The sequence below is a fragment of the Hemitrygon akajei genome, chromosome 19, assembly GCF_048418815.1.
Source record: "Hemitrygon akajei chromosome 19, sHemAka1.3, whole genome shotgun sequence".
NCBI lineage: Eukaryota > Metazoa > Chordata > Chondrichthyes > Myliobatiformes > Dasyatidae > Hemitrygon > Hemitrygon akajei.
The window spans coordinates 51,365,745-51,381,002 of record NC_133142.1 but is presented as its reverse complement, the minus strand read 5'-3'; the positions used below and the strand labels follow the sequence as shown (position 1 = coordinate 51,381,002).

The 15,258-nt window shown below is 41.7% G+C and overlaps 1 protein-coding gene across 3 annotated transcripts in view; it reads right to left on the bottom strand.

Annotated features, from left to right (window-relative positions):
* Positions 1 to 9,354: 9,354 nt before the first annotated feature.
* Positions 9,355 to 15,258, bottom strand: part of LOC140741924 (interleukin-1 receptor-associated kinase-like 2) — a 71,722-nt gene continuing 65,818 nt past the window's right edge. For all 3 annotated transcript variants that reach the window (XR_012102172.1, XM_073072493.1, XM_073072492.1), the window contains one exon: positions 9,355 to 9,846. Coding sequence is in view for 2 of the 3 variants with exons in the window: in XM_073072493.1 (XP_072928594.1) it covers positions 9,761 to 9,846 (86 nt within the window). In the remaining variant the exon portion in view is untranslated. The remainder of the gene's footprint in view (positions 9,847 to 15,258) is intronic.

The window sequence follows — 15,258 nt, the reverse complement described above, 5'->3', positions numbered from 1 at the left end:
CAGATCTCTCTTTTGAATTATGAATGTGTTGCTTATGGATCAGCCTCACCAGCGGTCTTAAAGCCCGAAGGTGAAGTTGTGATTATGTTGTGGTGCTGTTAAATCTTCCCCAATTTGGTCATTACTGGATTACCTTTACATCGATGCAGATTATAGTTAGAAACGGTTTGTTGGGTTAACTTGAGGATTGGTCTGTCGGGCTGGTGGGTGGTGTAATGGCATCAGCACAGATCTTTGAGGTACCGAATCTGGCAGGGTCCCCAATCTGGGCAGCAGTATCTGCGTGGAAGAAAGGCAGATAGCCCTGTGGACAACTAATCTATCCCATAGGGGAGCCATCATTGACAGCACTCAACAACAACATAGAGTTGGTCATCCAAGAGTGTTGGGAGGTCTTGCATTTTGGGTTGATGGGAAATGAATGGGCACAAAATCCAGCTGCCTATCACCTCTCTCATGATTCTGCCTTCTTCTACTACCCATAATGCTTTCCCCTTACATTCCTTCTTCACCTCTCCTGCCTATCCCCTCCCCCATCCCTTGATCTTTCCTCTTACTGGTTTTCCAACTGGCACCTACCAGCATTCTCCTTCCCACCTTCTTTATACATGTTGCTTTGACCCCAGCATCTGCAGTGTACTTTGTGTAAATGTAGTGGTGCCTTTGCACAAAGGGGAGATGAAAACCATAATTTAAAAGTCTATTCAATCATTGTAGCAAAAAAGTTGGGATAATGAAAATAAATGATAGCTTTTATATAAAATTCAAAAGATGGTAGGAACTCAAATGGGAATGGGTATAAAAGGAAAGAAGAAGTCAAACTTACATATTTACTTATTGAATATACTAGGCTTAATAATTCCCTGTTCAGAATTGATATGCATGATACTGGCATCTGTCAAGAGATGGTGCGGTATATAGTGTTTCGGTGCAGTTCCAATGAGACGTAAAGGAAACATAATTGGTAAACTGAGATCTTTGGGACAGATATAATTTCACATGAAAAGTTCTTTAGGATATCACTGCTATTGTAATGTATATAAGAGGGTATTTGACTCTGAAAAGCATTAGACTTTTTAAACTTATTTGTGTCTTTTGGGTGGGCGGGGAGAGAACTTAATGGGTATACTTCCTGTCTCTTGGCTCCACACTCCAACTCAGTGGCAAAATGTACTTTATGTTGGTTTGCCAATGGCCGTTAAACTTTACAAGAAGAAAAGCCCAGAGTGGTTAGAGGGATAGGTGGCATTAGAAATAGGGAGTGGGGATGGGGCTAGAGTGGGGACAGGAGCTTGGGGATGGGTGGGCAAGACCAGAGTGGGGGCGGGATCAGGGGATGGGTGGGCGGGCTTAGATTGAAGTTAAGGGATGGGTGGGCATGAGGGAGTAATTGTGAATATTCAGCATGCTGGTTGCAGAAATTTAAGAACAAGTGCGGCATTCATTTAAAAAAAAACTTGTGGTGATAGAGTGCTGATCATGTAGCAGCAGAGAAATTCATTAATGAGTTTGCCAAAATCGTCACTGATGAAAATCCAACACACTGAACAGGTACATTAGTACATATCTGTAAGACAAAGATTGCTAACTGGTAGCACACCAATTCAGAGTCAGAAATGATGGTGATACCAAACTGCCACTGGCTGTCCATCTGGTTGGCTGAGGTAGTGATAGCTTACCTTTCTGTTGGTTCAATGTGCACATTATTGTTTCATGCACAAGATTATTAAAAATATACAAAACTACCTTCAGGGTATATGTATAGGCTTTATATGTAATGTAAATGGGTTTTGTGTTTAGAGTTGGGTCCCATCCCCAAGGTAACTCATTATATAGATGCAAATATTCTAAAATCTGAAATCCCAAAGACTTCTAGCCCTAAGCATTTTAGATAAGGGGTGCTCAGCATGTATCTGCATATCTGCCTTTATTCTATACCTAGAAATAATTAATTTACTTAACTTGAAAGCTTTTGGAAAAAAATGTCAAATTCCTACCACCCTTTGGAATTAGGAAAATTTTGGGTCTCATGTTTGTTAAATATGTTAAATCAAAGAATGTTATAAAAAGTACATTAGCTATATCTTCAGAATCACAAGTGCTCATCACCGGATCTAACCAACAGGAACCAATATCTTTCTTGGCTGGCGGTGAGAGGGACTCTCCCGGTCAGATGCTTCATGCATGCCCGGAACATCATTCCTTCCATGTGCTACACCTGTCCCTACACCTCCTCTCTTACCACCATTCAGGGCCCCAAACAGTCCTTCCAGGTGAGGCAACACTTCACTTGTGAGCCTGTTGGGGTAATCTATTGCATCCGGTGCTCCTGGTGCGGCCTCCTCTACGTCAGCGAGATTGGGGGACTGCTTCGTCAAGCACCTGTGTTCCGTCCGCCACAACAGATAGGATCTCTGGGTTGCCACTCACTTCAACTCTCCTTCACATTCCCATTCGGATATGTCCATACATGGCCTCCTCTACTGCCATGATGAGGCTAAACTCAGGTTGGAGGAACAACATCTCATATACCGTCTGGGTAGTCTCCAACCCCTTGGTATGAACATCGAATTCTCCAACTTCCAGTAATTCCCTCCCTCTCCCTTCCCCCATCCCACCTTCACTCTGTCTCCTCTTCTAGCTGCCTATCACCTCTCTCAGGACTCTGCCTTTTTCTACTACCCATAGTGCTTTTCCCTTAGATTCCTTCTTCACCTCTCCTGCCTATCCCCTCCCTGCTTCCCCTCCCACACCCCTTGATCTTTCCTCTGATTGGGTTTTCACCTGGCACATTCCACCCTCCCCCCACCTTCTTTATAGGGCCCCTGCCCCCTCCTTCTTCAGTCCTGATGAAGGGTCTCGGCCCGAAACGTTGACTGCTCCTTTCAACGGATGCTGCCCGACCTGCTGAGTTCATCCAGCCTTTTTGTACGTCTTGATTTGACCACAGCATCTGCAGTGTACTTTGTGTTTACTATTCCGTCCATGTGCTGCTGCGGGATGACAAGTGGGGAAGAGACAGTACATCACCTCTTTGCAGACTGGCTCTCTGTTTAGGTGGAGGGGCCTCGACTTTTCCTCGCCTCTGCTTGCCTCAAATCTGCCTGATCTTCATGTTGATTTCTCCTTGTACCTACTTGCATCAACACTTGACTCTTCCTACCCATATCTGCTAGAGGCAATATACAGTGGCAAATTAGTTTAGCAACGCATATTCGTTATGGCGATGGCAACTGCAGCATACAGGGAAATCCATATGCTCACAAATAGAATGTGAAATCTTCACACAGCACCCAATGTCAGAATTAAACCTGGCTTGTTATCTTGGGTGATCTCCACTTAGAAAGGCAGGGATTGATCAGGGATAATCAGCACGGATTTGTTGATGGAAGATCCTCTGACAAACTTATTTGAGATTTTTGAAATGTATGCATTGTTTACATGGAGTTTAGACAATAGGTGCAGAAGTAGACCATTCAGCCCTTCGAGCCTGCACCGCCATTTTGAGATCATGGCTGATCATCTACTATCAATACCCGGTTCCTGCCTTGTCCCCATATCCCTTGATTCCCCTATCCATAAGATACCTATCTAGCTCCTTCTTGAAAGCATCCAGAGAATTGGTCTCCACTACCTTCCGAGGCAGTGCATTCCAGACCCCCACAACTCTCTGGGAGAATAAGTTTTTCCTTAACTCTGTTCTAAATGACCTACCCCTTATTCTCAAACCATGCCCTCTGGTACTGGACTCACCCAGCATCTGGAACATATTTCCTGCCTCTATCTTGTCCAATCCCTTAATAATCTTATATGTTTCAATCAGATCCCCTCTCAATCTCCTTAATTCCAGCGTGTACAAGCCCAGTCTCTCTAACCTCTCTGCGTAAGACAGTCCAGACATCCCAGGAATTAACCTCGTGAATCTACGCTGCACTTCCTCTACAGCCAGGATGTCCTTCCTTAACCCTGGAGACCAAAACTGTATACAATACTCCAGGTGTGGTCTCACCAGGGCTCTGTACAAATTTAAGAGGATTTCCTTACAATTGTACTCAATTCCCTTTGTAATAAAGGGCAACATTCCATTAGCCTTCTTCACTGCCTGCTGCACTTGCTCATTCACCTTCAGTGACCGATGAACAAGGACTCCTAGATCTCTTTGTATTTCTCCCTTACCTAACTCTACACCGTTCAGATAATAATCTGCCTTCCTGTTCTTACTCCCAAAGTAGATAACCTCACATTTATTCACATTAAACGTCATCTGCCAAGTATCTGCCCACTCACCCAGCCTATCCAAGTCACCCTGAATTCTCCTAACATCCTCATCACATGTCACACTGCCACCCAGCTTAGTATCATCAGCAAATTTGCTGATGTTATTCTCAATGCCTTCATCTAAATCGTTGACGTAAATTGTAAACAGCTGTGGTCCCAATACCGAGCCCTGTGGCACCCCACTAGTCACCACCTGCCATTCTGAGAAACACCCATTCACCGCTACCCTTTGCTTTCTATCTGCCAACCAGTTTTCTATCCATGTCAATGTCTTCCCCCCGATGCCCTGAGCTTTGATTTTACCCACCAATCTCCTATGTGGGACCTTATCAAATGCCTTCTGAAAATCGAGGTACACTACATCCACTGGATCTCCCCCAACTTCCTGGTTACATCCTCGAAAAACTCCAACAGATTAGTCAAGCATGATTTACCCTTGGTAAATCCATGCTGGCTCGGCCCAATCCTATCACTGCTATCTAGATATGCCACTATTTCATCCTTAATAATAGACTCTAGCATCTTCCCCACCACCGATGTCAGGCTGACAGGTCGATAGTTCTCTGTTTTCTCCCTCCCTCCTTTCTTAAAAAGTGGGATAACATTAGCCATTCTTCAATCCTCAGGAACTGATCCTGAATCTAAGGAACATTGGAAAATGATTACCAACGCATCCGCAATTTCCAGGGCCACCTCCTTTAGTACCCTAGGATGCAGACCATCTGGACCTGGGGATTTGTCAGCCTTCAGTCCCATCAGTCTACTCATCACCGTTTCCTTCCTAATGTCAATCTGTTTCATTTCCTCTGTTACCCCATGTCCTTGGCCCATCCATACATCTGGGAGATTGCTTGTGTCTTCCTTAGTGAAAACAGATCTAAAGTACTCATTAAATTCTTCTGCCATTTCTCTGTTTCCCATAACAATTTCACCCAATTCATTCTTCAAGGGCCCAACATTGTTCTTAACTATCTTCTTACTCTTCACATACCTAAAAAAGCTTTTGCTATCTTCCTTTATATTCCTGGCTAGCTTGCATTCGTACCTCATTTTTTCTCCCCGTATTGCCTTTTTAGTTAAGTTCTGTTGTTCCTTAAAAACTTCCCAATCATCTGTCCTCCCACTCACCTTAGCTCTGTCATACTTCCTTTTTTTTTAATGCTATGCAATCTCTGACTTCCTCTGTCAACCACTGTGGCCCCTTTCCCCCCTTTGAATCCTTCCTTCTCTGGGGGGATGAACTGATTTTGCATCTTGTGCATTATTCCCAAGAATACCTGCCATTGCTGTTCCACTGTCTTTTCTGCTAGGCTATCCATGCAGTCAACTTTGGCCAGCTCCTCCCTCATGGCTCCATAGTTTCCCCGTTCAGTTGCAACACTGACACCTCCGAGCTGCCCTTATCCTTCTCAAATAGCAGATAAAAACTTATCATATTATGATCACTACCTCCTAATGGCTCCTTTACTGTAAGATCGCTTATCAAATCCTGTTCATTACATAACACTAAATCCAGAATAGTCTTGTCCCTGGTCGGCTCTCGTACAAGCTGTTCCAAGAATGCACCCCGTAGGCACTCTACAAACTCCCTATCCTGTGGTCCAGCACCAACCTGATTCTCCCAATTCACCTGCATGTTGAAATCCCCCATAACTACTGCGACATTACCTTTGCCACATGCCAATGTTAACTCCCTATTCAACTTGCACCCAATATCCATGCTACTGTTTGGTGGCCTGTAGACAACACCCATTTGGGTCCTTTTGCCCTTACTGTTCCTCAGTTCTATCCACACAGACTCTACTTCTCCTGACCCTATGTCCCTCCTTGCAAAGGACTGAATCTCATTCCTCACCAACAGGGCCACCCCACCCCCTCTGCCCACATTTCTGTCCCTACAATAGCACGTATACCCTTCTACATTCATTTCCCAGGTCTGGTCTCCCTGCAGCCATGTCTCCATTATCCCAACAACATCATAGTTACCCATTCGCACCTGAGCTTCAAGCTCATCCGCCTTATTTCTGACACTTTGTGCATTCAGATATAGAATTTTTAGCCCATTTCTCCTCGCTCTGTTTGAATTGCTGCCTATTGTGCTTAACCCAGCTCCCCAAACTCCCATCGGGCTATACGCCCCTAGAATTTTGTTGTCCTTCCTAAATTTACTTATTCTTTCAACACATTTAACTTCATGTTCCGTCAGACCATCCCTCTGTATATGTGTCCTCCTTATCACTTGTTCCGCCTCACCTTTCTCTACTACACACTTAATATTCCGGAACCGTGTAGTCCCCACCTGTCCTTTATTCTTCCTCTCGCTATCCTCTCTCACATTCTGGATCCCCACCCCCTGCAAATTTAGTTTAAACCCCTCCCAAGAAGCACTAGTAAACTTCCCTGCAAGAATGTTAGTACCGCTCCAGTTCAGGTGTAAACCGTCCCTTCGGAACAGATCCCACCTTCCCTGGAACAAAGCCCAATTATCTACAAACCTGAAGCTCTCCCTCCTGCACCATCCTCTCAGCCTCATCCTCTCAGATTATTAATCTTTATAATCTTTCTGTTCCTTGCCTCACTCACACGTGGCACAGGTAGCAATCCTGAGATTGTTACCCTGGAGGTCCTGCTCTTCCAGCTTCGCACCTAACTCCCTGAACTCCCTACGCAGGACCCCCTCACTCATCCTACCCACGTCATTGGTCCCTACATGGACCACAACATCTGGATTCTTGCCCTCCCTCTCGAGAATAACCTGCACCCGATCTGAGATGTCTCGGACCCCGGCACCAGGGAAGCAACATACCATCCGAGACTCCCAATCTTCCCCACAAAATCTCCTATCCGCCCCCCTGACTATAGAATCCCCTATCGATACCGCTCTCTTCTCTTCCCTCCTCCCCTTCCTAGTCGAGGGTCCAACCTCAGTGCCAGAGACAGGACCACTGCAGCTTGTTCCTGGTAGGTCATCCCCACCAACAGTATCCAAAACGGTATACTTATTTTTGATGGGAACAGCCATTAGTAAGGCTTTCAGAAGGTGCCCCATGAAAAATTGTTTCCACAGGCTAAGGCTAAAGCAAAGGGGATCCAAAGCAAGTTGACAAAGTGGATCTAAAATGTGCTGTGACCCTTGCTTATTATGCATTAATTGCAGGTGGTGGGATGGGGAGGAGAGGCTAATATGGTAGGACATACTGCATAGTATGAATGGTAGGAACCCAGTGAGTATTGAAGAACAAAAGGATTTGGGTATACATCCAAAGTTCTCTGAAGGTGACCACAGGATAGAATAGTGAAGATAGCATTCAGGAAACTAGCCTTCATTAGTTGGTGCAATATAAGAGCAGGGTGGTCTTTATACAACTTAAAGCATTGGTTAGGCTACATATTGTGTGCATTTCTGGTCACTGTACTATAGGAAGAACATGATTAGTTGAGGTTGTAGAGGAGAAGTACACAATATTTGCCTAGGATGCAACGTTTTTTATGAGGATATATCAGACAGGCTACATTTGTTTTCCCTGGAGAAATGGAGGCTAGGGTTTGGCCTAGTAGAGATACATAAAATTATGGGTGGCTTAGAGTAACTTCATCCCATAGCAGATGTAAGGCAAGGACATAGATTTAAGATGAGGAGTTAGAGATTAAGAGGAAATCTGAGAAACAATGTTTACTGAATCTGGAATGCACTGCTTGAGTGGCAGAAGCAGGTAATCTCACAATTTAAGAAGCATTCAGTACAGACTAAATGCTGGTAAATGGGATTATGATAGTCGGCATGGACATGGTGAACCAAAATGTCTGATCCTGAACTATGGGTTCTGTGCCGAGCCCTTAGTTTAGACCCATTTCAATTAATTCCAAGCTCGACATTGCCTAGATGTTTTGGCCAGGACTCTTCATCCCAAATCATGGACTCTCACCCACATCTTCAGTACTGCTGATTTGTCTGTACATCTCCTGCTGGCCCATTACCCTCAGATCTATTCATTGCTAACCACTGATGTGATAATCATTGTTTTGACTCTTCTACACCTGTCTGAATACAGCAATTTATTAACTAGTAATACACCCTGATAGGACTATGAAAACTGTTGTATTGGTGGTGCTGTTGTGATCTGGTGAACTAAGCTCTACCTCACAGATATTATCTTGTGCTTTCCCATGCTCACATTTATAACATCCTCTGTTTACACAAAAAAAGAAAACACGAGTTTGTTTATTTTTAATAGCTTAATTTTTAAAAACAGGAACCTGCTGTTCTCTCATTACAAGCATATTTTCAACTAACATTGCTGAGTTTATTAATCTTACTTTTAAATATGATTAAAAGATTGACATAAAATATTTTACAAGGATTTCATATGATTTATTTAAATAAGATTTTGCAGCATACTGAGGTTAATATCAATATCCAAAATCATGAGTTTATAAAAGGAATCAACAATCTTAAAATTCAGCCTGATAATCAGCATCTTCCAGAATTTCCCAGAATAGCACATCTCAAACCCTATTATGTTTATTTTTTTTACCTTATTATGCCCTATTATGTTATTTTTAATTTCTTTTGCTCTAAAAGATTTTGCAGCTGCAAATTATTGGCACTGTTAGAAAATAACAAGGTACCCAGGAGTTAAATGAAACATGAGTTATCTCTTAACCAAGTGTATTTAGGGACAAAGAACAAAATAAAAAAGTAACTGATGAAAACAGGACAAGCTAGATAAGAAAACAGAGGGGAAGATAGGTAAGAAAGACCAAAGTGAAAAAGTTATAATTTAAGATGTTTAGAAACTTCATGCAGAAGGACAATTCCACAATTTCAATTATTTTTGTGGCACTCTGAGGTTGACTCATTTTACAAGAATGTAGAATTAGTTATGAGAAAAGTTTTTGCATTGTTAAACACCAAACTCAACTCTCTACTGTGAATTTAATTAGTTATAATAGCCAAAATGCAGTGTTTTTCTTCAAAACTCACGCAAAGATTAATGGTAAGTTTCTTTTTATCCTCCTGACCAAAATTTGTGGTGATTTGAGATTCATGGCATATCCTTGTCATAGAATTTGTTAAAAAAAGACATTAACTATGCCAAGAAAGCTTAACTGGAACTACTTTCTAGTCAATTAGAGGCCATTCTGCTGTAGCGTCTGCAGATCAGTTTATACAAGGTTAGGAAGCAATCAGTTTACTTTGGATCAGTTGGAACTACAACAATTTACAAAGCTATAATATAGTTTTGATGCAATGAACTGTTTCATCAACTTATTTTTACTCAGTAGTTCAACAGCATTGTACACCACGGTAACGTAGCAGTTAGTGTGATGTTATTACAGCTCTGGGCATCGGAGTTTAATTCCAGCGCCGTCTGTATGTCCTCCCCATGGAAGTGTAGGTTTTCCCCATGTGATCCGCTTTCCTCCCACAGTCCAAAGATGTGCCGGGTAGATTAATTGGTCCTTGTAAATTGTCCCATGATTAAGTTATGGTTAATTCTGTGTTGTTGGAGGTTGCTGGGGTTGCACAGCTCGAAGGGCTAGAAGGGCCTTCTCCACACTGTATCACTAAATAAAATAAATAAAAAGCGTCACTTAGATTGATTAGAATGTGCAGTCTATCTGGTATTGTCAGATTTAGAATAACAAAGTGATTCCTATCGCCTTATCAGAATGGCCTGGAACAGTGATGATCAATAATTTCATAAAAACAAAACTGCTCTTTAGTCACCTGCATTGTGAATCTTCCTACATCAAGAATAAAAATAAGAGACTTGTTTCTTTTTTAACTTTAAATTTTCAAACTGCTTTGTGCTAATTTCTGAAAAAAAAAGATAAATGAGCAGCTTGTATCAGCTCCTAATAAAACTTTAATGATTCTCCAATCTCTGTTCTTCCTTTCAAATACTTTGCTTAATAGTAGAGGTTACTGAACCCAGTTTAATCCTGCAGTTATTTGATATTCACACACAGATACTTTCAGGAGATGTGTTGATCAGGTGTAGAAACTTCACTAATCCAGAGATACTAAAGCCTTATTCAGTACTCCAGCTGAGATTGGAAAACTCTGCCTTTTCTAAAGATGGAACCTGGAGTCTGGCAGTTAGCACTTAAATTAAACATAAAGTAAACAAGAACATATAGTAATGCAACATAACCTCAGGAACAGACATAAAAATAAGGATGAATTTATTTTAACTGAAAGACTTCTAATTCCCCGTGTTATTCAGAAGCCTCCATCTGTGGGTCTAGAGGCATTAAATGGGATATTTATGAACGGGATAGCCCTGATAGGTCTTGACTTTTTTGAAATATGATAATAACATATTAACCTTTTTACATAGTCAGCCATCAAATACTTCTAATAACTGAAAAACTAAAAAAAAAATCACTTTTAGATTGTGATTTAGCCATTTCAAAATTCACAGCTTTTGAATATGGTTTTAGGGAGTCTAGTTTGAAGTGGGGTACTCTAGGAATAATGATATGAGCAAACAGAAGAAATATGAAATGTTACGGTCTAGATTTTTAGATTTACTAAGTAAAAGATCTGAAAAATGCACAAATGTAAAATAAAAGCCAAGAATATATTAGTACTACAGAGATGCAAGAACCTCTCAAAGTCCACCCCATGTCCCAGTCGTGAGAAGTTGGAACGGGTAAGGCCAGCCAACATGCTCGCTCTGGTGAAGCTATATAGGCTAATCCCCTGTACCGTAGATACAACAGATTACAGTAACATTGATGAACTCCAACCATACTGTCAACTTTGTGAAAAGAGGCTCATTATCAAGTGAGCACATGACACAGGGCAGGGAAAGTCATCAGGATCCTGTGCAGCCAACAACTCTTTTGTCCCCACTGTCCATACCAACCTTGGTAACCATTTACCAGGCAGGAAAATCTACCATCATAGCAAATGAGATGAAAAGGTACAAACTGTCAATTCTTGGATTGAGTGAGACAAAATGGACGTCACCTACAGAGGCTCGACTGACAGGTGAGATAAGTATCATCTACTCAGGCCATCAGAGCAATGATGCACCACATACAGAGGGTGTAGCCTTCGTGATGACACCAGAAGCACATACAGCCATGATCGCATGGGAGCCATCAGTTCCAGAATCATCACTGCTAGCTTTAAAACCAAGCACAAGAAGGTAACAGCTCCAGTTTTACAATGTTATGCATCAACAAAAAATGCTAGTGAAGAAGACAAATTCGAGTTCTACAACACACTCAGTGGAGACATCAGCAGAGGAAAGAAAAAGATGTGACCATTGTGATTAAACCCAAAAGAGGCAGGGATAATGCAGGTGACGGGGAAACATGGTCTCAGAGAAATGAACAAAAATGGGGAATAATTTGCTGAAACTTGTGCTGACTTCAAGCTAGTTATTGGAGGAAGCTTATTCCCACACAAGCAAATACACAAGGCAACATGGCTGTCACCAAACAAAGTAACAGAGAAGCAGATTGACTACGTATGCATCTCAAAGAAGTTTCGAAGGTCAGTCCATGATGTAAGAGTGAAGCGTGGTGCAGATGCAGGATCAGGCCACCATCTTCTAATTTGCAAAGTACAAATGAAGCTAAAAAGAAGCCACGCACCACCCAATCAGTGACTGAAGAACAATATGAACTACCTGAAAGACAAAGAAACAACTTACAGATTGGTCCTCACACTTTCCAACAGCTTCCTGGTAATTGAGGACCTAAATATCGAAGATGAATAGACTGCTGTCAAAGAGGCAGTAAATTAAACTTGTGAGGAAGTGCTGGGAAAAGGACACTTGAGCATAAGATACAGGAGCAGAATTAGGCCATTTGGCTGATTGAGTGTACTCTGCCACTTCATCATGGCTGATCCAATTTTCTTCTCATCCCTAATCTCGTACCTTCTTGTATCTCTTCATGCCTTGACCAATCAAGAATCTATTTAACACCAGGGATGATGGAAGCAGTCAAGAAGAGGAGAACACTGAAAAAAATGCATTAGAAGCAGAAATAGGAATGAGAAAGCGGAGGCACAGAGAGAAAATGACAGAGCGCACAAGAAAGCAAGCAGAAACATCAAGAGGGGCAGGAGAGAGTACATCAGCACCCTTGTGTCCCAAGCAGAAGAAGCCTCAACAAACGGGAATACGAAAGAACTATATGATACTACCAAGAAATTAGCAGGCAAATTCAACCAGATCAACACCCAAGTGAAGGATAAGGATGGAGATGACTCAACTAAAAAAGATGAACAGCTCTGACGTAGGGTACAGTTCTTCAATGAGCTTCTGAGCAGACCAACTCCTCCAGAATCCAGAAGCACTATCAGACTTGGATGTCAACTGTGCCAAGCCATCAAAGAAGTAAATCATACAGGCAATCAAGAGGCTAAAGTCAGGAAAAGGAGCTGGCCCAGACAGCATACAACCAGAGGCATTGAAGGCAGACCCTAAACTTTTGGCAGATATCCTATATACCTTGTTCTGCAACATCTTGGACAAAGAAGAGGTACTACAAGAGTGGAAGGAAAGTCACATAATCAAGCTTCCAAAGATCGTCACCCACAAGACTAAAAACTATAGAGGTATATCTTTAACGTCTGTGGTTGGAAAGGTGCTAAACAGAATTATTCTGCAACACCTTCAACAAGCTGTTGACACAACATTATGGGACCAGCAAGCAGATTTTAGGAAAGATTGCTCCTGCATGGACCAGATAGCTACTTAAGAATAATCATAGAACAGTCAGTCAAAAGAAATTCAGCTTCATTGACTATGAGAAAGCCTTCGATAGCTTAGACAGAAACACCCTATGGAAACTTATAAAACATTATGGAATACTGCAGAAATTTATCAATATCTTTAGGAACTCCTACAATGTCATGCAAAGTCATACATGCAGGAAAACTGTCAGAAAGCTTTGCTGTCAACACTGGGATGAAGCGGGGATGTTTGATGGCTCCTTTCCTGTTCCTATTGGGAATAGACTGGGTTATGAAACAGACAAGTCAAAAATGAAATGGAATCCAGTGGAATATCCAGCAGTAACTCAATGACCTAGAATTTGCAGATGACATCACCCTACTGTCTAGCTCTAACCAACAGATGTAAGAGAAATCAACACCCTTGACCGCTAACTCCGCCATGCTGGGTCTAAGATCAAATGTAGATAAAACAAAAGTGATGAAGCCAAACTGCACCAACAATAGACCATAGTGTTGAGAGATTCAGCACAGGAAGAAATGACTTCCTTTGTCTATCTTGGAAGCATTGTGAGTACATATGGTGGAAGGGATGAGGATGATCAACGTCAGGGTCAACAAGGCCAGAGTAGTCTTCAACATCTTGAAAAATGTGTGGACATCCAGAGTCAAATTAAGGAAAACCAAAATCAGAATCTTCAACTCAAATGTTAAAGCAGTGTTTAACATTTAACATAAGCAGTGTTTCCTATATGGCTCTGAAACCTTGAGAATAACACAGACACTACAAAAACTGTAGGCTTTTATCAACCAGTGCCTGAGAAGGATCCTAAACTTCAGGTAGACTGACAATGTAACCACTGTGGGAAAACACCAACCAGGAATCCATTGAGATACAAATATGGAAATATGGAAATGATACAAAAATGGAAATGAAGGTGGATTGGCCAGACATTGAGGAAGCCAAACAGCGACATTACCAGGCAACATTAAAATGGAATCCCCCCAGTAAAGAGGAAAAAGGTATGTCCAAAGAATACATAGAGGAGAGACATTGAGGTCAGAATTAGATTCTGGTCCACCCTCCAGATACTGGCTCAGAACAAAGGATGACAGAGACGGGAGGTCATCGATGGCCTACGCTCCACTGGGAACTAAGGGCTCAACAACAACAACAGGGACATGAGAGAAATTAGGTTTCTAATTCCTGTGCAAGAAGTAGTTTTACTTGATCTACGAGTCATTTTTTTATCCATGCAGAAAATCTGTATAAAGAATAGAAAAGCTCATTTTAAATACTTACAATAAGTCAGCTCCCATCAACTGCCAGGGCAGAGAATTCTAGAGATTTGCCACTTTCTGTGGGGAGAAATTCCTATGTACCTCACTCATATGTAGTTTCACTCCATTTGGATATTAAATACCATTTGCAAGTCTTTAGCCTGCTCTCTTTATTTATCTATCTATATCCTGTTGCTAAATCACAGTACCTTATCACTTTGTGCCATTTCCCATATTTTCATATCATTAGCAAAAGTGAAAATGTATATACTGTTCCTTCTGTCAGGTCACTAATGTAAATAGCGTAGAATTGAAAGCCAAGAGCCGATGCCTGTTGTAATGCACTTGTTGCCTCCTTCCAATCTGAAACAGGACCTCTTTATTCTAACACTCAGTTCTCTGATACAGACAGCTTTCAATCTGTTCCAACATGTCCTACAATACCATGGCTTTTAATTTATATACCAGCCTCCTATGTAGCACCTAGTCAAATGTGATATGAAAATCTAAATACACTGCGTCTACAGGTTCCCCTCTATCAACTCTCCCTGTTATATCCTCAAAGAGTTTGAAAGATTTGCCAAATATGATTTACATTTCATAAAACCATGTCAAATAGGTTTAATTATATTCAGATTTCCTAAATAATTAGCTACAGTATTTCCTTTTTTGAATATTGACTCTAGTATGTTGCCAATAATGGGGTGGCACAGTAGCATAATGCTTTACAGTACCAATGACTCGGGTCTATTTCCCATCACCGCCTGTAAGGAGTGTGTGTATTCTCCCCTTGACCACCTGGGTTTCCTCCGACTGCTTTGGTTTACTCCCACAGTCCAAAGACATACTGGTTGGTAGGTTAGTTGGTCACTGTAAATTTTTCTGTAATTAGGCTAGGATTGAATCGGGAGATTTCTGGGCAGTGTGACTCAAAAGGCTGCAAGGGCCAATTCCCCACTGTATGTAGATAGATTTATAGATAGCTGCTAAACTAATTGTCT